General features: G+C 48.4%; 1 protein-coding gene across 5 annotated transcripts in view; it reads right to left on the bottom strand.

The window, feature by feature from the left end:
• Nucleotides 1-27,527, bottom strand: part of ZYX (zyxin) — a 103,086-nt gene that overhangs the window by 66,205 nt on the left and 9,354 nt on the right. For all 5 annotated transcript variants that reach the window (XM_068258073.1, XM_068258075.1, XM_068258072.1 and 2 more), the window contains exon 2: nt 4,497-4,769. In XM_068258073.1, coding sequence (XP_068114174.1) covers nt 4,497-4,769 — 273 coding nt within the window. The remainder of the gene's footprint in view (nt 1-4,496; nt 4,770-27,527) is intronic.

Below are 27,527 nucleotides of genomic sequence, written 5' to 3'. Positions count from 1 at the left end.
TTTAATTGCATTTTTTTTTACTGCGGGGGGGGGGGGGGGGGGCTGCAGCTCCAGCAAGAACCTTCGGCCCTCCACCATGGGGTCAGAAAAAAAAATGGCCCTCCATGCCCATGAAGTTGGACAGCACTGTCATAGGGGATTCTCAAGGATTTACAGTGGGTTGCAAAAGTATTCGGCCCCCTTGAAGTTTTCCACATTTTGTCACATTACTGCCACAAACATGCATCAATTTTATTGGAATTCCACGTGAAAGAGCAATACAAAAGTGGTGTACACATGAGAAGTGGAACGAAAATCATACATGATTCTAAACATTTTTTACAAATCAATAACTGCAAAGTGGGGTGTGCGTAATTATTCAGCCCCCTGAGTCAATACTTTGTAGAACCACCTTTTGCTGCAATTACAGCTTCCAGTCTTTTAGGGTATGTCTCTACCAGCTTTGCACATCTAGAGACTGAAATCCTTGCCCATTCTTTGCAAAATCAGCTCCAGCTCAGTCATATTAGATGGACAGCGTTTGTGAACAGCAGTTTTCAGATCTTGCCACAGATTCTCGATTGGATTTAGATCTGGACTTTGACTGGGCCATTCTAACACATAAATACCGTATATACTCGCATACAAGCCGAATTTTTGACCCCCAAAAAGGGGGTCAAAAGTTGGGGGGTCGGCTTGTATGCGAGTCTGGTGCTGGTGATGGTGGTCCGAGCCCCCCGCACTAACCCCCCCCCCGCGGCCGCCGCTACTGCTGCAATTACCTGCCCGGCGCCGCTTCTTCTATTCCCCTCCTGTCCGGCTCCGTAAATCACTGCAGCGCTCTTCACGGCGGCTGCAGTAGAGAGAGAGAGCGGTTCCCATAGCAACCGCCGCTACAGGAAGCCGCGCTCTTCGCTGCTTCCTGTCTGATCACAGCAGCCACCGTGAAGAGTGCTGCTGTCCTACGGAGCCAGAGAGGAGGGGAATAGAAGAAGCGGCGCCTGCTAAGGTAAAAGCAGCGGCGGCCGCAGGGGAGAGGGGAGGCGGGGGGGGGGGGGCACTGGGGCACTACCTAGCGATACTGGGGCACTATACTAGCGATACTGGGGCACTACCTAGCGATACTGGGGCACTATACTAGCTATACTGGGGCACTATACTAGCTATAATGGGCACTATACTAGCTACACTGGGCACTATACTAGCTATAATGGGCACTATACTAGCTATACTGGGGCACTATACTAGCTGCACTGGGCACTATACTAGCTGCACTGGGCACTATACTAGCTATAATGGGCACTATACTAGCTATAATGGGCACTATACTAGCTATAATGGGCACTATACTAGCTATAATGGGCACTATACTAGCTATACTGGGGCACTATACTAGCTATACTGGGGCACTATACTAGCTATACTGAGCACTATACTAGCTATACTGGGGCACTATACTAGCTATAATGGGCACTATACTAGCTATAATGGGCACTATACTAGCTATAATGGGCACTATACTAGCTATACTGGGGCACTATACTAGCTATAATGGACACTATACTAGCTATACTGGGGCACTATACTAGCTATACTGGGCACTATACTAGCTATACTGGGGCACTATACTAGCTATAATGGGCACTATACTAGCTATACTGGGGCACTATACTAGCTACACTGGGCACTATACTAGCTATAATGGACACTATACTAGCTATACTGGGGCACTATACTAGCTATAATGGACACTATACTAGCTATACTGGGGCACTATACTAGCTATACTGGGGCACTATACTAGCTTTACTGGGGCACTATACTAGCTTTACTGGGGCACTATACTAGCTGTACTGGGGCACTATACTAGCTGTACTGGGGCACTATACTAGCTGTACTGGGCACTATACTAGCTATACTTGGCACTATACTAGCTATACTGGGCACTATACTAGCGATACTGGGACACACTAGGGGAATAAGGCGGCCAGCATTTCCTACCCCCGGCTTATATGGGGGTCAATCATTTTTTACTGGTTTGTTAAGTAAAAGTGGGGGGGTCGGCTTATATGCGGGTCGGCTTATATGCGAGTATATACGGTATGTTTTGTTTTAAACCATTCCATTGTTGCCCTGGCTTTATGTTTAGGGTCATTGTCCTGCAGGAAGGGGAACCTCCGCCCCAGTCTCAAGTCTTTTGCAGTCTCCAGGAGGTTTTCTTCCAAGTTTGCCCTGTATTTGGCTCCATCCATCTTCCCATCAACTCTGACCAGCTTCCCTGTCCCTGCTGAAGAGATGCACCCCCCGAGCATGATGCTGCCACCACCATATTTGACAGTGGGGATGGTGTATTCAGAGTGATGTGCAGTGTTAGTTTTCTGCCACACATAGCGTTTTGCATTTTAGCATGGCTTGTGGCAAACGGGACTTCTTATGCTTTCTGTTAACAATACCTTTCTTCTTGCCACTCTTCCATAAAGGCCAACTTTGTACAGTGCATGACTAATAGTTGTCCTATGGACAGAGTCTCCCACCTGAGCTGTAGATCTCTGCAGTTCATCCAGAGTCACCAAGACTGCATTTCTGATATGCGCTCTCCTTGTTCGGCCTGTGAGTTTAGGTGGATGGCCTTGTCTTGGTAGGTTTACAGTTGTGTCATACTCCTTCCATTTCTGAATGATCGCTTGAACAGTGCTCCGTGGGATGTTCAAGGCTTTGGAAATCTTTTTGTAGCCTATGCCTGCTTTAAATTTCTCAATAACTTGATCCCTGACCTGTCTGGTGTGTTCTTTGGACTTCATGGTGTTGTTGCTCCCAATATTCTTTTAGACAACCTCTGAGGCCCTCACAGAGCAGCTGTATTTGTACTGACATTAGATTCCACACAGGTGCACTCTAGTCATTAGCACTCATCAGGCAATGCCTATAGGCAACTGACTGCACTCAGATCAAAGGGGGCCGAATAATTATGCACACACCACTTTGCAGTTATTTGTAAAAATGTTTGGAATCCTGTACAATTTCCGTTCCACTTCTCATGTGTACACCGCTTTGTGTTGGTCTTTCATGTGGAATTCCAATAACATTGATTCATGTTTGTGGCAGTAATATGACAAAATGTGGAAAACTTCAAGGGGGCCGAATACTTTTGCAACCCACTGTATTCCTTTTCAAAAGCACTTAGTGAATGGCAGTTGCTCTGTGCAACTGCCAAAAAACTGTAGCGAGCAGGGAAGCTGGCCAGCATCATTGTTTAAATCCTTTTCAGGGAAGATCTTTATAAAGAATAAAAGCCTTGCTGAGAATTCCCTATGAACATATGGACTAGTCCAAAACCTGTCACTTCTGTCAGATTTCTACTACCTACTGTAAGTAACAGCAACATAGGAGTAAAAGTAATTTATGGCTCATTTTACTCTGGAAAAAAAAACACACTTTATTTGTGTATGTTTGCACATATTTTAAATTTTAAGATTTTTCGCCATAGTGCCCCTTTAAGTCTTGTAAACACATCCAAATTTGGTTGGCCAATCATGGACCAATTTTACCACCTCCATGTACTATAAGGGCCAATAGATTATTTGAATATTATGAACAGATTGTGTAGGTAAGCCCTCATACCACATGGAAGTGATAACATTTGGCAATATAATAATTCCAGTATTTGTATAGCGCTTTTCTCCTGTTGGACTCAAAGCGTTTGCGAGGCAGCCACTAGAGCGCACTCAGTAGGCAGCAGCAGTGTCTGGGAGTCTCGCCCAAGAACTCCTTACTGAATAGGTGCTGGCTTACTGAACATGAAGAGCCAAGATTTGAACCCAGAGGCAGAACCATTATCCTTTACACTATCCAGCCACTGTGACTTACATTACTTCCACTGCCGCTGTGTTGTCGCCGAAGTCTGACAGTACCACGCTGTCAAGTGTTAAGTGGCTGATTGGGCACTTCCAGCGCAATGCAATGCGGTAAGTGTGCTAGGCCCCATTGCCTTGCATTGTCGTTATGTTACCTTGCAGTAAAACAGAGTAACGACACGCACACTTGCGAGGAAGGTGTAAAAGGGGCCTAAAGGTGTACTTTAAAGAGACTCAGCGACGAAAGAAAGTACAGCTCTGATACTTACCCACGCCGTCCTCCTGTGGTCTGCTGTTTAGCCGCAGTGAGCTCTGTTACTAGCCTCAATCGATGCCGGTCAGGGTCTACTGCACATGCGCAGACCTCCCGCGCATGCGCAGTAGACCCGGACTGACGTCACTGAGCTTGGTAATAGAGCTCACCGCGGCTGAACGGCAGACCACGGGAGGACGGGGTGGGACTTAGACATCTTTATGGGCCCGGAGGAAGTCCCGGGTAAGTATCAGAGCTGTACTTTCTTTCGTCTCTGAGTCTCTAAGTCCCGTATAAGGCCTACTGCAATCTTGTCAACTCAAAGATGTCTCACACACACCATATAAAATATAACAGACAACCGTGTTCCCCCAGAAGATCAGACACAGCGATGCGATGTCTCCATTTACCTTCCTGCTCTCCACTAGATGTCGCCCCAGATGGAAACTCTCCAACTCTTCCTAAGAAAGCCTTGACACCCGGGCCCGAGCCGCTCTCCTGGGACCCCGACGAGGCATTCCTGACCTCAGCCTCCTCCGGACCTCTGAACGGGTTTACCTTGGGTTTGGGTGGCACCACGGGGGCGAACTTCTTGGGCTGATTGTAGAAGGAAGGCGTGGAGATGTTGATGGTGAAGGAGGAAGTCATCCGGGTGGCTGGAGTTGCTGGGTCCATCTTGAGGTCTTCAGAAAGGAGAAGAAACAAAAACACAGATGTTAGAATATTTCAGTGGAACTCCACATCGCACAGGAGGGGGGCAGGAAAGCTGTATTGTGTGAGGGACAGCTTTTATCCTGATCCCTATGGACAATAGTCATTAGTAATGTGACCACCCCACCGTGCCAGGGACCCTGCAAAACAATGGGCAGCCCGCAATAGCTCCCCGCCCTCTGCAAAGGAGCCTAAAGGGCCGCAGCAGGCAGGAGCCTGCAAGGGGTTAAATCTCTATAGCAGTTAAGTGTAATCTAACTCTCACTATGATCAAATCCCGCAGAATAGATCCCTGCCAGCTGAAGGTTGTACTCCTTCCTCCGCCTGTCTCTCTGGCTGCGTCTGTCTCTCTGTTTCCATGGCAATATTCCCGGGGGTTCCTGTGTAGCTCAGCATTCATTCCAGGCCCACTGCTGTCATGGAAGGAGTGCGTGAGGCCGGTCAGAGCGGAGGATTGTGGTCCGTGGATGCAGAGGGGAATGTGGCGGACAGGCCCCTGACCCCGAGGCACCTTTTACACTTGCATTAAAAACGTGCGTTGCGTTATCCTGTTTTACTGCAGGGTAATGCAATGCAAGGTAATGGGGCCTACCACACTTACGGCGTCACGTCGTGCCAGAATTGACTTTGCTGCCGATCCGCTGCAAAGTCAACAGCGTGTTACCATCGGAATTCCGCGGCGATGGAAGTAATGTAAGTCAATAGGCAACACAAACAAATAAAAATGTTGGCGGCAGCAGTGCGCATGCACGGAATGGGGAAACCCAGGAATCCCAGTGATGTACTTCCTGTCCAGCAGGGAGTAAGGCTACGTTTCCACTGTAGCGTGACATTTTCGCCTGCAAAGAATCGTATAAGATTTTTCTGATTGGGGAAAATTTGCATGTAAATTTGTACGCGTTTCTATGCGAATTTTCGTACGGGAGAATTTGCATTAGTTAAATATGCATAATCTGCCTAGTAACAGTTTAGTCATGACTGCTGACAACTTCCTGTAACCATGATCTAATGCGAATTTTTGGGCAAGTAACGCGAACATTCGCATTGCCTATACAAAGCATTGTACGCGAATCGTACGCGATGTCCGAAAAAATGACACAGGACCTCAGATTTTTCACGTGTTCGAACGTTAACGAAAATTCGCATTGAATGGAAACAGCCCCATTCACCACCATTAGTTGCAAAATCAATGCAAATTTTCTGAGAGAAAAATCTGACGCAAAACGCACAAGTGGAAACCTAGTCTAAGTCACTGGGCAATGGGCAGCGGGCATGCGGGGGCGGAGTTATGCATAAGACTCTGAAGGCACACTCTGCTGCAGGGTTGACATTTTGTGCATTGCCGTTTGAAGGGACAAGGGCGGGGCAACGCACAGGCAAGGTGTAAAACCAGCCTAATGATACCCATACATTAAGGTACTTAATTATCCGTCAGGCCATTTACTTTATTAGGCGATGCACTATAGTGTGACTGATTGAAAGTCGATCGACTAGCAGCCCCACATTACAAGCGAGATCTTATGCGATTGAAGCAAAACAAGATGGACATAGTATTTTATTTCTCTTTATACAGAGCAAGCACCAGCAATAAATGGCCCAGATAAAAGACAAATAGCAGCCCTTTTCTCAAGAGCTTACAATCTAAAGCTGTGCACAAGCCATTTTCCTTGGCCAGAAAGATCATCTGTGATGGTGTTAAAGAAAACTTCAAGTGGGAGGAATACAGAGGCTGCCATCTTCATTCCCTTTAAAGGACAACTGAAGTGAGAGGGATATGGAGACGGCCATATTTATTTCCTATTAATCAATACCAGTTGCCTGGCAGCCCTGCTGATCCTCTGCCTCTAATACTTTTAGCCATAGACCCTGAACAAGCATGCAGCAGATCAGGTGTTTCTGACATTATTGTCAGATCTGACAAGATTAGCTGCATGCTTGTTTCTGGTGTTATTCAGACACTACTATAGCCAAATAGATCAGCAGTAAAGCCAGGCAACTGGTATTGTTTTAAAGGAAATAAATATGGCAGCCTCCATATAGTCTTCTCACTACAGTTGTCCTTTAAATAATGCCAGTTGCCTGGCTGTCAAGCTGAGCTTTTGGCTGTAGTTTTCTTTGAGACGCCCATCTGTAAACCAGCATGCAGCCAGTGGAGTCACACCAAAGTGAAAGCATCTTATCTGAATGCTCATTCTGGGCCAGCAATTTATAGTATTACGGTAAGCTTCGAACGCATGCCTGACTTAAAGGACCACCATCATGAAAATCGTAAAATGTAAAATACATGTAAACACATACAGATAAGAAGTACGTTTCTTCCAGAGTAAAATGAGTCGTAAATGACTTTTCTCCTAGGTTGCTGTCATTTACAGTTGGTAGTAGAAATCTGACCGAACCGACAGGCTTTAGACTAGTCCAAGTCCTCATGGGGTATTCTCAGGGTTTTGTTGTTTCAAAAGCATTTAGTGAATGGCAGTTCTCTCCAACTGCCAAAAAAGTGTGCAGTGGGCAGGGATGCTGCTGGGCAGCATCAGTGTATAAATACTTTTCAGGGAGTGTCTTTATAAAGAATAAAAACCTAGCTGAGAATCCCCCATTAAAAGATGGACTACTTCAAAACCTGCTGGTGCTGTCAGATTTCTATTACCTACTGTAAGTGACAGCAACATAGGAGAAAAGTAATTTATGGCTCATTTTATTCTGGAAAAAAAAACACACTTATTTGTTTGTTTACATGCATTTTAAATTTGAATTTTTTTTGCGATAGTGCTCCTTTAAGTTGGCCAATAACGATCGCCGCAGCCGACAATCAGGCGTGTGTCCAGCACCCGACCCCCCATACCCGCGAGCGATCTGCCTGACAGACCTATCCAACCACAGAGACCCAGATCCCCTCCGCTGATTCCATTGTTCGCGCCACTCCTTTGCCTGCCTCGTGGCGTCACATGCGCCGCTCGGTGTCCCTCAGTCCCCGCCCACCATATAGCAACGCAGTGTGTCATCAGCTACACAGCTGACACGTGTGCCGCCCGGCCCAGCAATGTCGCCCAATGGGATCAGCTCCTGATCCCCCACAGGTGACATCAGTTGGGCATGTGTACAGGCCCTTAGAGGCAGGGCATCAGCACAGAAGTCAGGCAACTGGCATTGTTTATTGGATGGCAGCCTCCGTATTCCTCTAACTTCAGGTCCCCGAATCTTAAAGTTGTACAAGTGTGTGACTTGTTTCTCCATACTACAATATAAGGATAACGTGCGCAGGAAGAGGGAGGGCAGGTGTGAATAGCAGGGAACTCAGGAACCGAGATCCCACCACTAGGGTCAAGCAGAAATAACAGAGAGAGGATGTCTCGCATTGAGTGTGGCAAATGATCAGATCCTGGAAGTGCAGGGAGCAGAGATCTCACCGCCAACCCTAACCCAGTGCCAGCCCAACATCTTCTACAGCGCTGTACAGAGTATATGGTCTTGTCACTTAAAATAATGTAATAAAAAAAAGTTCTTCATTTTTACAATAATTAATGCATAAATGATTTAGTCAGTGTTATCCCATTGTAAAATATTTCCTATCCCTGATTTACATTCTGACATGTATCACATGGTGCTACTTTTACTGCTGGCAGGTGATGTCAGTGGAAGGAGATGCTGCTTGCTTTTTTGGCAGTTGGACCCAGTTATTTTCCACAATACAATGAGGTTCACAGAAAGGAAACTGTCAGGACCATGGTCCTGACATCACACTGTGGGAGGGGTTTCACCCTAATATCAGCCATACAGAGCCCCCTGATGGTCTGTTTGTGAAAAGGAATAGATTTCTCATGTAAAATGGGGTATCAGCTACTGATTGGGATGAAGTTCAATTCTTGGTTACAGTTTCTCTTTAGCTGGGAAATGAAGAAGCAGAGATACCACCACCTGATTTCCCATAACGCAGAGGAAACCAGTCCCACATCTATCGAAAGAAAGAGAAGTTTGGTGTGAAATGCCCTTCTATGCAATAAACGTGTTTGGGGTACAGTAAGAAGCCAAAAGCCATGGAGGAAATGCCACACACAGACAAAGGGTATCAACGCTGACAAGGTCTTTAACTGCTTCGGGATCGCCCGATAGTTAAAACTACGCCACATTTGTGGCTGCCTAAGCGTGATGCAATAGCGCGTCCTCGCCGGCACAGTTCTCTGCTGTCTAAAAATCAGTCAGGAGTTAGTTTCATTGGCACCTGACCTCCTGATCACTGTAAGAAAATTACAGTGATCAGGGAGAGCAAAAGTAAAAAAAAAAAAAGGGGGGGGGGGGTCAACACCCGAAGCGAAAATGAAATAATTAAATAAACGATTGTATCCATCTTCCTTCTCCTAAAAATGACTTAAGATATTCCACTGTTTTATTTTATGTTTAAATCTACTTTTTATTTAACAGTTTTATTGTTTTTGCTCAATGACACATTCATTGAAGTATGCCAGAGCTAAAATCTATGCACTATTAACCCATATCATCTCTTTCCTGCTCTCAGAATCCATTTTCTGCTAGGAAAGTGTTTTATAGTTGGAATTTGGTATCAGTGAGGGTCACACTGTAGTCACTTCCTGTCAGTCAGGACTGAGTCAGCCACTTACATACCTGATATTTAACTCTTTCAGGCAGAGAAAGATAGCATAGCTATTAGTATGCTTGGCACTCTACATAACCATGTCTATCTCATCATGTCACATTTCACTTTGGTTACCCTTTAAAGGTATCAGAGCCTTTAGTCCCTAATCATTTAAAGCAGTGATGGCTAACCTTGGCACTCCAACTATGACAAAACTACAATCCCATCATGCCACTGCCTCCCCGAGTTATGCTTAGAGCTTTCAGAGTATTGCAATGCCTCATGGGACTTGTAGTTCCACCACAGCTGGAGTGCCAAGGTTAGCCATCACTGGTTTAAAGTGTACAGCCAAAGATCAACAGGGCAGTCAGGCAACTGGTATTGTTTAAAAGGAAATAAACATGGCAGCCTCCACATCCCGCTTGCTTCAGGTGTCCTTTAAGACAGTCATCCTAAAATTTCAGGTCATAATTTATGGGAAGAACAAGCCTGGCCAACTATGTAAGAACAGGCAGAGCTGCACAGATGTCTGATTCATCTGTTTTCTACAAGAATGTTTTATTAAGATATTCTGAGCGATTTGGCTCTGTACCAGAAAAAATTACGGGGTGCTGTGGGATGGATCTGCAGGATGAGGCGTGTGTGTGTGTGTGTGGGGGGGGGGGGGGGGTGATTGTAGGGTGATTGTGCAGTGACAGCACAGAGGAAGGACAGATGAGGGGGGTGGGGGTGCAGTGACAGCAAGGAGTGGGAGCAGCACAGAGACTGTGGGGGGAATCTGAGGAGAGCGATGTGACACCAGCACAGAGACTGTGGGGGGACTCTGAGGAGAGCGATGTGACAGCAGAGGGTGGGAACAGCAGAGACTGTGGGGGGAATCTGAAGGAGAGAGAGGTGACAGCAGAGGATGGGAGAAGCACAGAGACTGTGGGGGGACTCTGAGGAGAGAGATGTGACAGCAGAGGGTGGGAGCAGCACAGAGATTGTGGGGGGAATCTGAGGAGAGCGATGTGACACCAGCACAGAGACTGTGGGGGGACTCTGAGGAGAGCGATGTGACAGCAGAGGGTGGGAACAGCACAGAGACTGTGGGGGGACTCTGAGGAGAGAGATGTGACAGCGGAGGGAAGGAGCAGCAGAGACTGTGGGGGGAATCTGAGGAGAGAGAGGTGACAGCAGAGGGTGGGAGCAGCAGAGACTGTGGGGGGAATCTGAGGAGAGAGATGTGACAGCAGAGGATGGGAGAAGCACAGAGACTGTGGGGGGACTCTGAGGAGAGAGATGTGACAGCAGAGGATGTGTGAGCAGCACAGAGACTGTGGGGGGACTGAGGAGAGCGATGTGACAGCAGAGGGTGGGAGCAGCACAGAGACTGTGGGGGGGACTCTGAGGAGAGAGATGTGACAGCAGCACAGAGATTGTGGGGGGACTCTGAGGAGAGCGATGTGACAGCAGAGGGTGGCAGCAGCACAGAGACTGTGGGGGGACTCTGAGGTGAGTGATGTGACAGCAGAGGGTGGGAGCAGCACAGAGACTGGGGGGGGGGGGGGATCTGAGGAAAGCGATGTGACAGCAGAGGGTGAGAGCAGCAGAGACTGTGGGGGGACTGAGTAGAGCGATGTGACAGCAGAGGGTGGGAGCAGCACAGAGACCGGGGGGGGGGGGGGCGGGGGACTCTGAGGTGAGTGATGTGACAGCAGAGGGTGGGAGCAGCACAGAGACTGTGGGGGGACTCTGAGGAGAGGGATGTGACAGCAGAGGGTGGGAGCAGCACAGAGACTGGGGGGGGACTCTGAGGAGAGCGATGTGACAGCAGAGGGTGAGAGCAGCACAGAGACTGTGGGGGAATCTGAGGAAAGCGATGTGACAGCAGAGGGTGGGAGCAGCAGAGACTGTAGGGGGACTGAGGAGAGCGATGTGACAGCAGAAGATGGGAGCAGCACAGAGACTGTGGGGGAGTGTGAGGAGAGAGATGTGACAGCAGAGCGAAGGAGCAGCACAGAGACTGTGGGGGGACTCTGAGCAGAGCGATGTGACAGCAGAGGGTGTGAGAGCAGCACAGAGACTGTGGGGGGGACTCTGAGGAGAGCGATGTCACAGCAGAGGGTGGGAGCAGCACAGAGACTTTGGGGGGAATCTAAGGAGGGCGATGTGATAGCAGAGGGTGTGAGAGCAGCACAGAGACTGTGGGGGGACTCTGAGGAGAGGGAGGGAGCAGCACAGAGACAATGTCTATGCTGGTCTGAAATTCCCATCTAATCAGTTGCCTTTCAGGAAATTGGTCATGATGATCAATAGCGCGGAGATATGGCAATCTACCACGTGTGGGAGTTGCATGTAAATCAGGCTCAGCATAGCCTATCTGCTATGTTGCAGCTCACACCTGGCTTCCTGTGGGTGTTGTTGCTCAATAACTTACATCTCAGTGCTGTTGCTGTACTAGAATGTAGCAGGTCTCCTTCCAAGACAACATGGCATTGCATCACGGCTTACTCACGTCTGTGTCACTGAGACGGCTGTCTGCTGACACTCCCGCTCTAAAGACTCCTCTGTTAGGTCACAGCAGCACTAGGCTCAGGACTCCAAACTGTGGCCTTCCCTTGTGCAGATTCACTGCACAGCACTTTGTGAAAACCAGTATCCAAAGGGCCCAATCACACTTCTGCATTTTAAAAGACAACTGAAGCAAGAGGGATGTGGAGGCTGCCATATTTATTTCATTTTTAGCAATACCAGTTGCCTGGCTGTCCTGCTGATATTCTGCCTCTAATACTTTCATCCATACACCCTGAACAAGCAGCAGATCAGGTGTTTGTGACATTGTTTTAGATCTGACAAGATTAGCTGCATGTTTGTTTCTGGTGTGATTCAGACACTACTGCAGCCAAATAGATCAGCAGGGCTGTCAGGCAACTGGTATTGTTTAAAGCAGGATTTTCACCATAAAAATCAAATGGTCTAAGTGTATTAAGTGATAAAGAGGCTAATCCTGCATTCAAAACTTTTTCTGCTGTTATGGTTTGGAGTTATCACATACTTAAGGAGCACTGGCCATAGTGCCAAACAGTTGCATGCTGGGGGTTCTTTTTATCTATAATATATTCCTCCTCTTCCATTTATTTCCCTGCCTAGCTGCTTATCTGAAACACAATCCCCTGCTCAGTTGTGTTTACAAGCAAGGCTGAGGTGACTCAGCAATCGGAGGAGAAAAGAAAAAATAAGTAAAGGGCAGAAATGACATCAGGATTTAGCCTAATCTGTGGGCAAAAGACATGGCCCCCACCAGGAACAGAATTCTCTTCATTTACCCGTATATACTCTCATATAAGCAGACCCGCGTATAAGCCGAGGTACCCACTTTTCCCTCATAAACCAGGAAAAAGTGATTGACTCGTATATAAGCCCCCTCCCCAGTATAGCCCCCTCCACAGTAGCTTGATGTGCCCCCAGTGCAAGTCAGCCCCTCTCCCCATAGCCAGATGTGTCCCAAGAATGATAAAGCTGTGTCCCTGTTCAATGCACCGCTGAAACGTGGCTGGCACTCTCCGCTCCACAAGCCAGGGGACGCAGGTAGTCTTGAGCAGCGCACTCTGCACACCATGTTGCAGGGGATGGGGGGCACAGAAACAGCAGGGAGCCAGCTGGCAAGAGCAAGATCACTAGTGCATGCTCCTTACTCTCCTCTGCCATTAACAAAAACTGCTCCACCATCCATTCTGCTCCACTGACTCGCATATAAGCAGAGGGGGTAATTTTTCAGCACATTTTTTGTGCTGAAAAATTAGGCTTATATGCGAGTATATACAGTAATATATAACATTCACTGAAATCAAAATGTGGACAGTACAATACATGTGTTATGTAAGTAGATCAAGTATTTATCTACTTATATATGTGTTTTTTTCCCCTAGCATAGTATGGCTGATCCTCCTGCTTTAACAGGAAATACAAGTTCAATCAAACTGATTATCTTGCTGCTGAAGTCAAGATGGTGTGGATGCGGTGGTAGAAGCAATTGGGAAGACCGGGTCAATCAGTTACAATGCTGAACTTAGATGAAGCTAGCAGGAATCCGAGCCTGGGTTTTCCTGCTAGTGGAAATAAAGTCATCGGTGACTAACAGTAAAATGCTGTCCCACTTCCCTCTCTGATATTGTTCTTCCTCTAACTCAGTGTTTCCTCAAAGTGTACAAGAACTCAGAACTTCCTCTGTGCTCTAAGATAAGCAACAGCATAATAACCTATAAAGAAAAACTTTTTTTTGTTACAGCTGATACAAACCCTGCAATAAATCTGCAGCGTGTCTGCTTCCTCATTTCATGGAAGCAGACATAGGGTTAACATCTTGTGTTTACAAATTAGCTGCTCTGCTGAGGTAGCCAGCTGACAGGTGAGAGATCAAATTACAACTGGTGGATCATCACAGATGAGAGGGAATTTGGCTAAACTCTCTAAATACAATCAGGGTGCATTTCTCTTGTGTTTTCTTTCTGTCCTGTGCAAGTGCTCAGGTCCACTTAGTGACACTGAAGAGGAAAAAAACACATCTGAATTGTATGTGTAGTACTGATAATTAATAGAACGTTAGTAGGTCAGAAACTAGTCTCATATTTTACTTTTTAGATATTTAGCTCGTTTTATAACATTGCATGATTCTGTCATGTTTGCAATTACAAGCCACGCCCTGTATTTTAAATGATTAAACAAGCAGAGCTAATGACACTTTCAACTTCCCTGCAGTTGGGTTGGAGAGCTCAGAAAAGCGCTTTTGGATCGATAACAAAATTAACCCTTTGGAGGCCGGCCGCCTAACCCTAGCCCCTTAAAGGGACACTGTAGGGGGGTCAGGGGAAAATGAGGTGAAGTTACCCGGGGCTTCTAATGGTCCCCCGCAGACATCCTGTGCCCACGCAGCCACTCCCCAATGCTCCGGCCCCGCCTCTGGTTCATTTTTGGAATTTCAGACTTTAAAGTCTAATAACCACTGCGCCTGCGTTGCCGTGTCCTCACTCCTGCTGATGGCACCAGGAGTGTACTGCACAGGCCCAGTATGGTCTGTGCCTGCGCCATGCGCTCCTGGTGACCTCAGGGGAAGCGAGGACACAGCAACGCAGACGCAGTAGTTTTCAGACTTTAAAGTCTGAAATTCCAGAAGTGAACCGGAGGCGGGGCCAGAGCATCAGTAAGTGGCTGCGCGGGCACAGGATGTCTGCGGGGGACCATTAGAAGCCCCGGGTAACTTCAACTCATTTTCCCCCGACCCCCCTACAGTATCCCTTTAAAGAGACACTGAAGCGGGACTAAATCTCGCTTCAGCTCTTATATATAGCAGGGGCATGCGTGCCCCTGCTAAAACGCCGCTATCCCGCGGCTAAACGGGGGTCCCATCACCCCCAAACCCACCCCTGCAAAATCTACGACCAACTTGGTCGTAGATTTTGCTGCTCCTAGAGGCAGGGCTAACGGCTGCAGCCCTGCCTCACAGCGCGTCTATCAGACGCGCATCGCTGCCTCTCCCCCGCCCCTTTCAGTGAAGGAAGACTGAGAGGGGCGGGGGAGAGGCGGAGGTACGCGTCTGACAGACGCGCATGGGGCAGGGCTGCGGCGGTTAGCCCTGCCCCAATGCGGAAGCGCAGCCGGCGCTTCACGGAGGGGATTTGGGGGTGAAGGGACCCCCGTTTAGCGGCACGATAGCGGCATTTTAGCAGGGGCACGCATGCCCCTGCTAGCTATGAGGTCTGAAGCGAGATTTATTCTCGCTTCAGACTCTCTTTAAGGACCAGGCAAATTTGCATGCAGGGGGGGAGCATTTGGGGGGGGGGGGGGGGGGGAAGGTCAGGCAGCCGGATCCCTGCAGGGGCTTGCTGGGCATCGTGTCCTCTGTGTGGCCAGCAGCCTTTAATCACATCCCAGGCTCCAGCCGCTGTGGACTCCTCCGCTATTGCCGGCATCCCCGCTCGTATTGTCGCTTAGTCCCAGGTCGCGGCTTGATGACGTCATCAAGCCTGGACCCGGCTCTGAGCAAGCAGGGATGCCGGCCAGAGCGGAGGGGAGCGCCAATCGTCGTGGGAACGTCAGGGAGGTGAGTGGATCCTCTTCTTCCTTCCCTACCACGGCAGCTGTCACAGTGATCACTATGATCCGCCGGCAATCATACTGATCAGAAGCCATACGCGATGGCTTCTGATCACTGAGGGGAGATGTCAGCTGTCATGTGACAGCTTAATCTTCCCTCTTGGGTGCGCACGATTGCATCGGGAGCGGAAAAAGCGGGCGGTGTAGAGCCTACGCCGCACCAGGCTAGAACAGCCACAAGTGCGGCATAGGATCTTATACAATTTCAAATTCTTACTCTCGCCTACAAAGCTCTCCACAACATAGCTCCTTCCTATCTAAATCAACTTATTTCCAGATACCATCCTACACGCAATCTCCGCTCTGCAAATGATATCCTTTTGTCTTCATCCCTGATCACTTCTTCCAACTCCCACTTGCAAAAGACTTCTCATGATCCTTTCCCCACCTCTGGAACACTCTACCTCAACACATCCGTCACTCACCCACACTTACTATTTTTAGGCGCTATCTGAAAACTCACCTCTACAGGCAAGCATATTGTCCTACCTAGGACACCGCCCACTAACCACCATTTCTACCACTCCACACACAGCTTCCTCTTTACCTACTTCCCTTTACCTACTGTCCTATACCTTAAATGTTTAGACTGTAAGGCCTTTTGGCCAGGGCTCTCTTCCCCTTTTGTCTCACAGTGCTGTGTAATGGGTGTACATACCCCCCACCTTTTATAAAAACCATGTACTTAATTTGTTCACTGTATAGCTGTTATATCCTCGTCTTGTATCAAGTGTTTGTATTCACTGGCGTAACAATAGGGGAAGCAGCCCCTATTTTAAGGGGGCAGGAGGGGTCGCAGCATGAGGGGAGAGCTTGGTGGCACATCCGGGGGGAGGGGGACATTCCCCCCCCCCCTCACCTCGGGCTCTCCCCTCTGCGCTCCCCTCCTACCTCTATGTAAGCAGCAGCGGCAGCAGCTATAATTACCTCCATCCACCACGGAGGTTGACGATCTGCAAGAGCTTCACATTACTTCCTGTTAAAACAGGAAGTAATGTGAAAGTAACGTGAAGCCCTTGCAGATCGGCAACCTTCGTGGTGGATGGAGGTAATTATAGCTGCTGCTGTCGCCGCCGCTAATTTTTGCAGGGGGGCCCGGGGACTTCTAGTTACGCCCCTGGTTGTATTGTATACTCTGTATCGTTATACCTTGTATGCTACTGTACAGCACCACGGAAGATGCTGGCACTATAATAATAATAATAATAATAATAATAATAATAATAATAATAGAGGCGGTCCCCAAAAGGTAAAAAAAAAAAAAATCTGAAGCCTTCTAAAAATCATATTTTCATTAGACATTTATCTTCAGCAATATCAACAGTGCTTAAATGCCGAATTCCCGCGGCAGAATGATGTCATTAAACCCCCAAATCTCCGGGGCAAAATGCGGGGAGCGATTCCTGTAAGCGGCAGAGCTTTGTGCTGTAGCTCCACCTCTACTTGCGTCAGTCCCCACTGATCGCTGCCTCTCCCCGCCCCCCCTCAGTCTTCTTTCACTGAGAGGGGCGGGGAGATGGGCGGTGATCAGTGGGGATTGACGCTAATGGAGGCAGAGCTACAGCGCTAAGCTCTGCCTCCCCGGGCAGCAAAATCCACGACTTGGGGGGTTTAATGACATCGTTTTGCCGCAGGAATGCGGCATTTTAGCACTGCTGATAGTGCTAAAAATAAATGTCTAATAAAGAGATGATATTTAGAAGGCTTTAGACTCTATTTAAGTTTCTTAACGCTTCCTGTACTGGAAACAATATGAGAGTCATATCTGTGCTATGAATGTTCTATTTCTTAGCTGTACTACACAAACAAATCATTATCTCATAAGTTTATTTTTACTTCAGATTCCCTTTAAAAGGACCGCTATCTCGAAAAAAGTCGGCAGTTAAAATCTGACAGAACCGACAGGTTTTTGGGCTAGTCCAGGTGTCAAGAACCTTTTGGGCTGAGAGAGCCATAAACCCCACACATTTTAAAATGTAATTCCATGAGAGCCATACAATATGTTTCAAACTGGGACAGTAGGGCTCACGTCCCTATTGCCATGGTGATGTGTGTACAGTTGATCCACTGGGCAGCGGAAGTGTCAGATACGTCTTCAGCTTCTCTTGGATTTCAGCAACATCAGCAATTTCCCCGAGATCCAGACAGGAGAAATACAGACTAACAGCTTGTACAATTACCTAGCTGACTTGGGGGTTCACTCACTTTGTAGGACGAGATCCCTGCGCTTTGGCCCAATTGGCTGCCTGTCCAGTGACAGACAGCCTATTGGGCCAATCCATGTGCGGGGAATCTCGTTCTACACAGAAAATGGACCTGACGGGGTCCAGAGTGGGACAATTGGAGTAGCTGTTAGTTTTGGGGTACCGTGAGTAAGTTAGTAGTGCATGCTACAGCAGTAGCATGCCTACTTTGAAAATTGTACTTGTGCTGCCACACTAAGCTGCGCTGATGCAATGTAGCTTAGTGAATCAACCCCAACTGATTTGTCTGTGAGCCAAATGTAGCCATCAAAAGAGCCACATCTGGCTCCCGAGCCATAGGTTCCCTACCCCTGGGCTAGTCCATCTCTTCATGGGGGATTCTCAGGGTTTTGTTTGTTTTCTACAGGATTTTCCTGAACAGCAGTTGCAAAGTCTAACTGACAAAATAGTGTGCAAGTGATTAGGGAGGCTGGCTGGTATCTTACTATTTTGGAAGTTTAACTGCTGTTCAGGAAATGCTGTTGAAAAAGAAAACCCTGAGAATCGCTCATGAGGAGATGAACTGGCCAAAAACCTGTCAGTTCTGTCAGATTTTTACTGCCTACTTTTTTTTGCGATAGTGTTCCTTTAACTGGACCTCGAGTTTAACCAGCGACTCATGTTCTGTGGATGTCCATGCAGGCAGCTAGTTTACATCAGTGGCACACTCCTTACCTCACATTTTTTTTCAAATATTTATTACATCTTTTCATGGGACAACACTGAAGATACGTCACTTTGATACAAAGTAAAGTAGTCAGTGCACAGCTTGTATAACAGTGTACATTCGCTGTCCCATCAAAATAACTCAACACGACACTAGTGTAACTCTAAACCACTGGCAACAAAAGTGAGTTCTGCCCAATTTGACATTTTCCCTCCTAGTGGTCATGTTACGTGTTACAATGTCTCAGGTGTGAATGGGGAGCAGGTGTGTTAAATTTGGTGCCATCTCTCTCACACTCTCATGCTGGTCACTGAAAGTTCAAAACACCTCCTAATGGCAGAGAACTCTTTGAGGATCTTAAAATAGTTGCTCTACATAAAGATGGCCTAGGCTACAAGAGGATTGACAATACCATGAATCTAAACTGCAGCACGGTGGCCAAGACCATAGAGCGGTTAACAAGCCAAGGTCCACACAGAACAGGCCTCGTCATGGTTGACCATCTTTGAGTTCACATGCTCAGCGTCATATCCGGAGGTTGTCTTTCGCAAATAGACGTGCGAGTGTTGGCAGCGTTGCTGCAGAGGTTGAAGGGGTGGAGGGTCAGCCTGTCAGTGCTCAGACCATACGGTATACACTGCATCAAAGTATTGCATGGCTGTCATCCCAGAAAGAAGCCTCTTCTAAAGCTGCACTACAAAGCCTGCTAACGGTTTGCTGAAGACAAGCAGACTAAAAGGTGGCCAGTAACAGTCCAATTTCTAGCAAAAAATCGTTTGAAGTGAAATCGTTCACTACACCATCAACGATCCAATCTTTGCTTTCTATCCATCACAACCAACAAAAAAAATCCAAATTTTGGTTCGACGAAAATCCAATCGGTCGACTGTTTTTACAATCGTTCATAATCTCTGTTGATGGCCACAATGGATTATTTGCAACCAATCTGATCAGAAGTTCTGATCGCTTGAAAGATTTTTTGCTAGAAATTTGACCGTTAGTGGCCATCTGGGACATGGATCACTGGAACCATGGCCTGTGGTCGGATGAGACTAACAGTCCAATTTCTAGGGAAAAATCGTTTGAGCGATCAGAAATTCTGATCGGATTGGTTGTCAATAATCTCAGTTGATGGGTAGAATTGATTATTAACGACTATAAAAATAGTCGTCCGACTGGATTTTCATCAAACCAAAATTTGGATTTTCTTGTTGGTTGTGATAGATAGGAAGCAAAGACTGGTTCGTTGATGGTGTAGTGAACGATTTTTCTTCCAATCAGAATTTCTGATTGCTCAAACGATTTCTCGCTAGAAATTGAACCATTAGTGGCCACCTTTAGATAAACTTATTTGGTTCAAATGGTGTCAAGCATGTGTGGTGGGAACCGGGTCAGGAGTACAAAGCCACCATGTACCATTAGGTCTTGCCTACAGTCAAACAGCGGTGGGGGTGTCATGGCTTGAGGCTGCATGAGTGCTGCTGGCACTGGGGAGCTACAGTTCATCGAAGGGACCATCAATCCCAACATGTACTGTGACATTCTGAAGCTGACCATGATCCCCTCACTACAGAAACTGGGCTGCTGGAAATAAAAAGCTCTGACGGCCTGACATGCCTGTGGTTGCTTGATTTGTTTGTGTGTGTACATGTGTGTGTGTTGGGGGGGGGGGGGGGTCGTTATTTTTCGCTAATTATCACTGTATATATTACTCCTGATGAAGCCCGTTATGGGTGAAACATGTTGAGAAATGTGTGTATGAAGGAGTGTTCACCACCTCACTGTAACTCCAGCATAGAGGCCCGGTGCACACCAAAAACCGCTAGCAGATCCGCAAAATGCTAGCAGATTTTGAAACGCTTTTTCTTATTTTTCTGTAGCGTTTCAGCTAGCGTTTTGCGGTTTTGTGTAGCGGTTTTGGTGTAGTAGATTTCATGTATTGTTACAGTAAAGCTGTTACTGAACAGCTACTGTAACAAAAAACGCCTGGCAAACCGCTCTGAAGTGCCGTTTTTCAGAGCGGTTTGCGGTTTTCCTATACTTAACATTGAGGCAGAAACGCATCCGCAATCCAAAATCTGCAGCAGCCCGGGAGTATGCGTTTCTGCAAAACGCCTCCCGCTCTGGTGTGCACCAGCCCATTGAAATACATTACCCTAGCGGATCCGCACCCGCAAGCAGATCGCAAACTGCAGCGGAAACGCTCCGGTGTGCACTAAGCCTTAGTGAGCATAGGGTCAGAATTGTTTGGTAGGCTCATGTATTCACACCATCCAGGTCTGGCCTAAAGTAGTCAGTAGCCTGGGACTCACTACCTCCTTATTTATTTGAATGTTGAGCCTTACCATAGCACCCTATTATACCACTCACATCTGTACAAGTGTCGTTATAACGCCACTTTTTTTTGCATAGCACTGTCCTAGTCTGTATAGATATTTTGTTGCTTGTTTATTTTAACTGACCTAATTAAAGTTATATTGTAAATGAGTTTAGGGGCCTTTTCCCGGTAGGGAATACATATCTATATCAGTATTCCAACATAACCACTGCAAACACAACTCCAAGACAACCACCGCCTTACTGAAGAATCTGAGGATAAAGGTGTTGGACTGGCCAAGCATGTTTCCAGATCTAAACCCTGTTGAGCATCTGTGGAGAGTCCTCAAAAAGGTGGAGGAGCGCAGGGCCTGTAACATCTACCAGCTTTGTCATGCAGGAGTGAAAGAGGATTCCAGTGGCAACCTGTGAGCTCTAGTGAACGCCATGCCCAGAGTTAAAGTGGATCCCAGATAAACTTTTACTCATTGCATAATTGTGTTCCTTTCATATAGTTTATAGGGCATTCCTCAAGCCAAATACTTTTTTTGTTTTGTTTTAATACTCTAATTCCCTATAAACTAAACAAGCCTCACCCACAGCTTTTTCACAGTGCCTTGGCAACGTAGCAAGAGCTTATGGGAGCTCAGTCTAGGCGGCAGGAGGAGGAGGAGGTTATTAGTAGCCATTGATCTCAGAGGCAGAGGGGAGGAGAAGAAGGGACTGAATTTACACACAGGCAAGCTGATAGCATCTCCAGCCCGACGCCTGTGACAATGTGACAAACAGAACATGGCTGCCCTCATTGTATCGCAGGAATCATAAACTTTTGAAGCTGTTTGCAGCTAGATTTGGGGCTTGATTCACAAAAGGGCGATAACTCAGTTATCATGCCTAAAAGCTTTGCACGTGCAAACTAGAGTGCTAAGTAGTTTGCACCCTAGTTTGCATGTGAAAACTAGAGTGCAAACTACTTAGCACCCTAGTTTGCACGTGCAAAGCTTTTAGGCGTGATAACTCAGTTATCATCCTTTTGTGAATCAAGCCAAAGCTGTGTAAACTATCTAAACTTTAGATAAGATATATAGACAAGTTACTTGTTATAGTTAGTTTTTCATTCTCTGATCCGCATTAAGTCAGTGCTGCAAAATAATGGTGGGCGTACAAAATATTGACACTGGGCACAATTTTAACATTCTTTAGGGGTGTACTCACTTTTGTTGCCAGCGGTTTAGTCAAATAATGGCTGTGTGTTGAGTTATTTTGATGGGACAGCAAATTGACACCATCATACAAGCTGTACAATGACTGCTTTACATTGGGCTTGATTCACAAAGCGGTGCAAAGTGTTTGCACGCCTGTGAAAAGCCCTTTATCACGCCTAAACTCAGTTTAGGCGTGATAAGAAGAAACTCGCGCGATCTCCCGCGCGCAAAGTCTTGCGCGCGTAGCGCACCGCGCTGCGCGCGCAGTGTACCATGGTTCACGCGCAGCGTCCATTGAGCCCTATGGGACTTTGCGCGCGCAGCGCGGTGCGCTACGCGCGCAAAACTTTGCGCGCGGGAGCTTCGCGCGAAGAGCAGCACAAATCGGTGATAACTCAGCTTTGCACGGCTTATCACGCCTAAAGTCTTTTAGGCGTGATAACTGAGTTATCACCGCTTTGTGAATCAGGGCCAATGTAAAGCAGTCATTGTACAGCTTGTATGATGGTGTCAATTTGCTGTCCCATCAAAATAACTCAACACACAGCCATTATTTGACTAAACCGCTGGCAACAAAAGTGAGTACACCCCTAAAGAATGTTAAAATTGTGCCCAGTGTCAATATTTTGTACGCCCACCATTATTTTGCAGCACTGACTTAATGCGGATCAGAGATGAAAAACTAACTATAACAAGTAACTTGTCTATATATCTTATCTAAAGTTTAGATAGTTTACACAGCTTTGGCTTGATTCACAAAAGGATGATAACTGAGTTATCACGCCTAAAAGCTTTGCACGTGCAAACTAGAGTGCTAAGTAGTTTGCACCCTAGTTTGCATGTGAAAACTAGAGTGCAAACTACTTAGCACCCTAGTTTGCACGTGCAAAGCTTTTAGGCGTGATAACTCAATTATCATCCTTTTGTGAATCAAGCCAAAGCTGTGTAAACTATCTAAACTTTAGATAAGATATATAGACAAGTTACTTGTTATAGTTAGTTTTTCATCTCTGATCCGCATTAAGTCAGTGCTGCAAAATAATGGTGGGCGTACAAAATATTGACACTGGGCACAATTTTAACATTCTTTAGGGGTGTACTCACTTTTGTTGCCAGCGGTTTAGTCAAATAATGGCTGTGTGTTGAGTTATTTTGATGGGACAGCAAATTGACACCATCATACAAGCTGTACAATGACTGCTTTACATTGTATCAAAGCATCATATCGTCAGTGTTGTCCCAAAATATGTAATTAAATATTTACAAAAATGTAAATAATACAAAGGTATAAAAATACCTCCAATCAATATTTAAGCTGGCTGCAGGCAGCTTGTTTTGCCAAATGTCAAACGCTTTTATGCTACCGAGCAAAAAATTGTTTCACATCGTTTCCCGTCGATTGGCCGTCGGGTTTTCAGCCCCTTGGGGGGGGGGGGGGGGGGGGGATACCGAATTGCGAACGTAACAAATGCTAGAAGTTCATGGAGTGTCTTGGAAAAGTCAAATGACCATGGTGCCTGCGCAATCGACGACAAATTGAGATGAACACACCCATTCATCCCAATGCAGGACTCGGTTGATCCTGGTGGTAAACGGCACCTGTCCGCCTGAACCAAGCCTTAAAGGGGTTCTTTTGGGGGGTTAAAACAAAACCGACACTTACCTGGGGCTTCTATCAGCCCCCTGCAGCTGTAATGTCCCACCCTGTCCTCCTCCGATCACCAGTTTCCCGCCGCCGGTCCCGGTCTAATATTCGTCTAAGTAGACTAATAGTGCTCGCTCCTGTGCGCGTCATCGGGAGCTTACTGCGCAGGCACAGTATGAAGTTTTCTTGCACTGCGCCTGCGCAGTAAGCTCCCAATGACGCGTGCGGGAGTGAACGGCCGCGCAGCTGCAGTCTAGTTAGAGGCATAATTAGACCGGGGAACAGAGGATCGGAGGAGAACGGCGCGGGACATGACAGCTGCAGGGGGCCTATAGAAGCCCCAGGTAAGTGTCGGTTTTTGTTTTTTTAACCCCTTCAGAGAACCCCTTTAAAATCAACGTGTTTATCTATCAGCCTGCGAGGGTGAATAGATCACTGGAAGATTAAAAGAAAAAACACTGAAAATGTACTGGAAACATGGATCAAAATGTACTTAGTTGGTGGGGGGAGGACAACTTAAAGAGAACCTGAGATGGTTATTGTCAAAAGCAATATACATACATGGGGCTTCCTCCAGCCCCCTCCAGCCTAATTGCTCCCTCGTAGTCCTCAGTCACCTCTCAGTTTTTCTGCAATTGGCCCCAGGAAGTCCTCCGGTCTGGGGCCATCTGAGCTTGCGCGTCCAGGCCACACACTTCTGTCGCAAGGTGTGTTCTGTGTCTGCGCAGTACTACTGCCCATGTGCAGAACACTCCCAGCGATAGGAGCGAGACAGAGGAGCACGCTCGGCTGGACTGCGCCGACTGGATGACTTACCGGGGCAAGTTGCGGACGAACCGGGAAGCAACCGAGGCCTACAAGGGTGCGATCAGGCCGGAGGAAGCCCCAGGTTGTATATTTTTTCTTACAATCACCATCTCAGGTACACTTTAAATTGACCACAGGCGTAAAATAAGTCATCGGATCGGGCCATTTTCAGCTAGGTCAGGTGACAATTTGTTGTCTATATTCTAGGAATAACATCTACTATGCCTGGTACACACCATGCAAATTTCCGTCAGATTTTAGGTCAAATCGATCATTTCTGACAGGTTTGATTGATTTGATCCGAAATCTGACAGATGGGGTGTACCAAGCCTGAAGTACAACTTCGTCTTTTTAAAACAGAAAGTATTCAGCTTCAAGCGAGCAGCAAGTTTCTCCCATCATGCATCACTCCACTGGTTCTGGCTGTCTGTGACATAAATGGGTCCCCTGTAATGACCTTTGCACACCGAAAATCACCCAAGCATCGCAATTGCTAGCGCTTAAGGATCGCGATTTTTGATCGATTGCGTTTCTTGTTTTGGGAACGAGAATCGCAGTGAGATGCTACATGAAGCGCTTTTGCGATTGCTGTCACATCTGCCTGCAAACGCCACAACCGTAAACGTATAAAACTGGTAACAACTTTGCTGGGCTAATCTTAATTAAATGGGCCCAGGGGGATGAGACCCCCCCCCCAGGTACCCCTATCATTCTGCCCCTCGGACATTCCTCGCTTGGGTATCAGCACCTAAGTATGCCGGTGGGAATGGGGCGCGGAGATTCTGAAGAGCGCACACAGGTCCTCTTTCTAGGTGTGACACTGAGCTGAGAGTTGTGAGCAGACAATGGGGAAGTTTGCAGGAGAGCACAGGCCTGCCTGGAATGTGGCTGTGGAGTGAGGCAGTTGGGAGGGATGATGGCAGGTCACAAAGTTTGTGGCCTGCAGGTCAGGAATGAGGTAAGAGGCAGCCCAGGGCCCAGGGGCAGGAATGAGGTAACTGTGTGTGATTTGGGGGGGGGGAGGTCCTCTACACTCTCTCAGGATGTGGAAGAGGTGAGTGAGCAATGTCTCAGGATTGCAGGGGGAGGAGGCGGGGAAGGGAGCTGCTATACACCCCCCCTCCAGCTGGGAGTCATTATCCAGATTTACAGCACAAGGATGGGGTAACAGAGACTGCACAGCCTCTACAGGGGGAAGAGACAGCTCTGCATGCTGCCACAGGGGAAAGAGACAGCCAAATCCAAATCCAAATCCAAAAAAGCTTTATTGGCAGGACCAAATACATTTAGCATTGCCAAAGCAAAGAGAGACAGCTCTGCATGCTGCAACAGGGGGAAGAGACAGCTCTGCATGCTGCAACAGATGGAGACAGCTCTGCATGCTGCAACAGGGGGGAGACAGCTCTGCATGCTGCAACAGGGGGGAGACAGCTCTGCATGCTGCAACAGGGGGGAGACAGCTCTGCATGCTGCCACAGGCGGGAGAGACAGCTCTGCATGCTGCCACAGGCGGGAGAGACAGCTCTGCATGCTGCCACAGGGGGAAGAGACAGCTCTGCATGCTGCCACAGGGGGAAGAGACAGCTCTGCATGCTGCCACAGGGGGAAGAGACAGCTCTGCATGCTGCCACAGGGGGAAGAGACAGCTCTGCATGCTGTCACAGGGGGAAGAGACAGCTCTGCATGCTGCCACAGGGGGAAGAGACAGCTCTGCATGCTGCCACAGGGGGAAGAGACAGCTCTGCATGCTGCCACAGGGGGAAGAGACAGCTCTGCATGCTGCCACAGGGGGAAGAGACAGCTCTGCATGCTGCCACAGGGGGGGAGAGACAGCTCTGCATGCTGCCACAGGGGGGGAGAGACAGCTCTGCATGCTGCCACAGGGGGGGAGAGACAGCTCTGCATGCTGCCACAGGGGGGGAGAGACAGCTCTGCATGCTGCCACAGGGGGGGAGAGACAGCTCTGCATGCTGCCACAGGGGGGAGAGACAGCTCTGCATGCTGCCACAGGGGGGGGGGAGGAGAGACAGCTCTGCATGCTGCCACAGGGGGGGGGGGGAGGAGAGACAGCTCTGCATGCTGCCACGGGGGGGGGGGGGGGGGGGGGGCAGCTCTGCATGCTGCCACGGGGGGGGGGGGGGGGGGGGGGACAGCTCTGCATGCTGCCACGGGGGGGGGGGGGGGAGACAGCTCTGCATGCTGCCACGGGGGGGGGGGAGACAGCTCTGCATGCTGCCACAGGCGGGAGAGACAGCTCTGCATGCTGCCACAGGGGGGGAGAGACAGCTCTGCATGCTGCCACAGGGGGGGAGAGACAGCTCTGCATGCTGCCACAGGGGGGGAGAGACAGCTCTGCATGCTGCCACAGGGGGGGAGAGACAGCTCTGCATGCTGCCACAGGGGGGGAGAGACAGCTCTGCATGCTGCCACAGGGGGGGAGAGACAGCTCTGCATGCTGCCACAGGGGGGGAGAGACAGCTCTGCATGCTGCCACAGGGGGGGAGAGACAGCTCTGCATGCTGCCACAGGGGGGGAGAGACAGCTCTGCATGCTGCCACAGGGGGGGAGAGACAGCTCTGCATGCTGCCACAGGGGGGGAGAGACAGCTCTGCATGCTGCCACAGGGGGGGAGAGACAGCTCTGCATGCTGCCACAGGCGGGAGAGACAGCTCTGCATGCTGCCACAGGCGGGAGAGACAGCTCTGCATGCTGCCACAGGCGGGAGAGACAGCTCTGCATGCTGCCACAGGCGGGAGAGACAGCTCTGCATGCTGCCACAGGCGGGAGAGACAGCTCTGCATGCTGCCACAGGCGGGAGAGACAGCTCTGCATGCTGCCACAGGCGGGAGAGACAGCTCTGCATGCTGCCACAGGCGGGAGAGACAGCTCTGCATGCTGCCACAGGCGGGAGAGACAGCTCTGCATGCTGCCACAGGCGGGAGAGACAGCTCTGCATGCTGCCACAGGCGGGAGAGACAGCTCTGCATGCTGCCACAGGCGGGAGAGACAGCTCTGCATGCTGCCACAGGCGGGAGAGACAGCTCTGCATGCTGCCACAGGCGGCAGAGACAGCTCTGCATGCTGCCACAGGCGGCAGAGACAGCTCTGCATGCTGCCACAG

Source organism: Hyperolius riggenbachi, chromosome 10, assembly GCF_040937935.1.
Source record: "Hyperolius riggenbachi isolate aHypRig1 chromosome 10, aHypRig1.pri, whole genome shotgun sequence".
Lineage (NCBI taxonomy): Eukaryota > Metazoa > Chordata > Amphibia > Anura > Hyperoliidae > Hyperolius > Hyperolius riggenbachi.
This window is presented reverse-complemented; position numbering and strand designations above follow the sequence as displayed.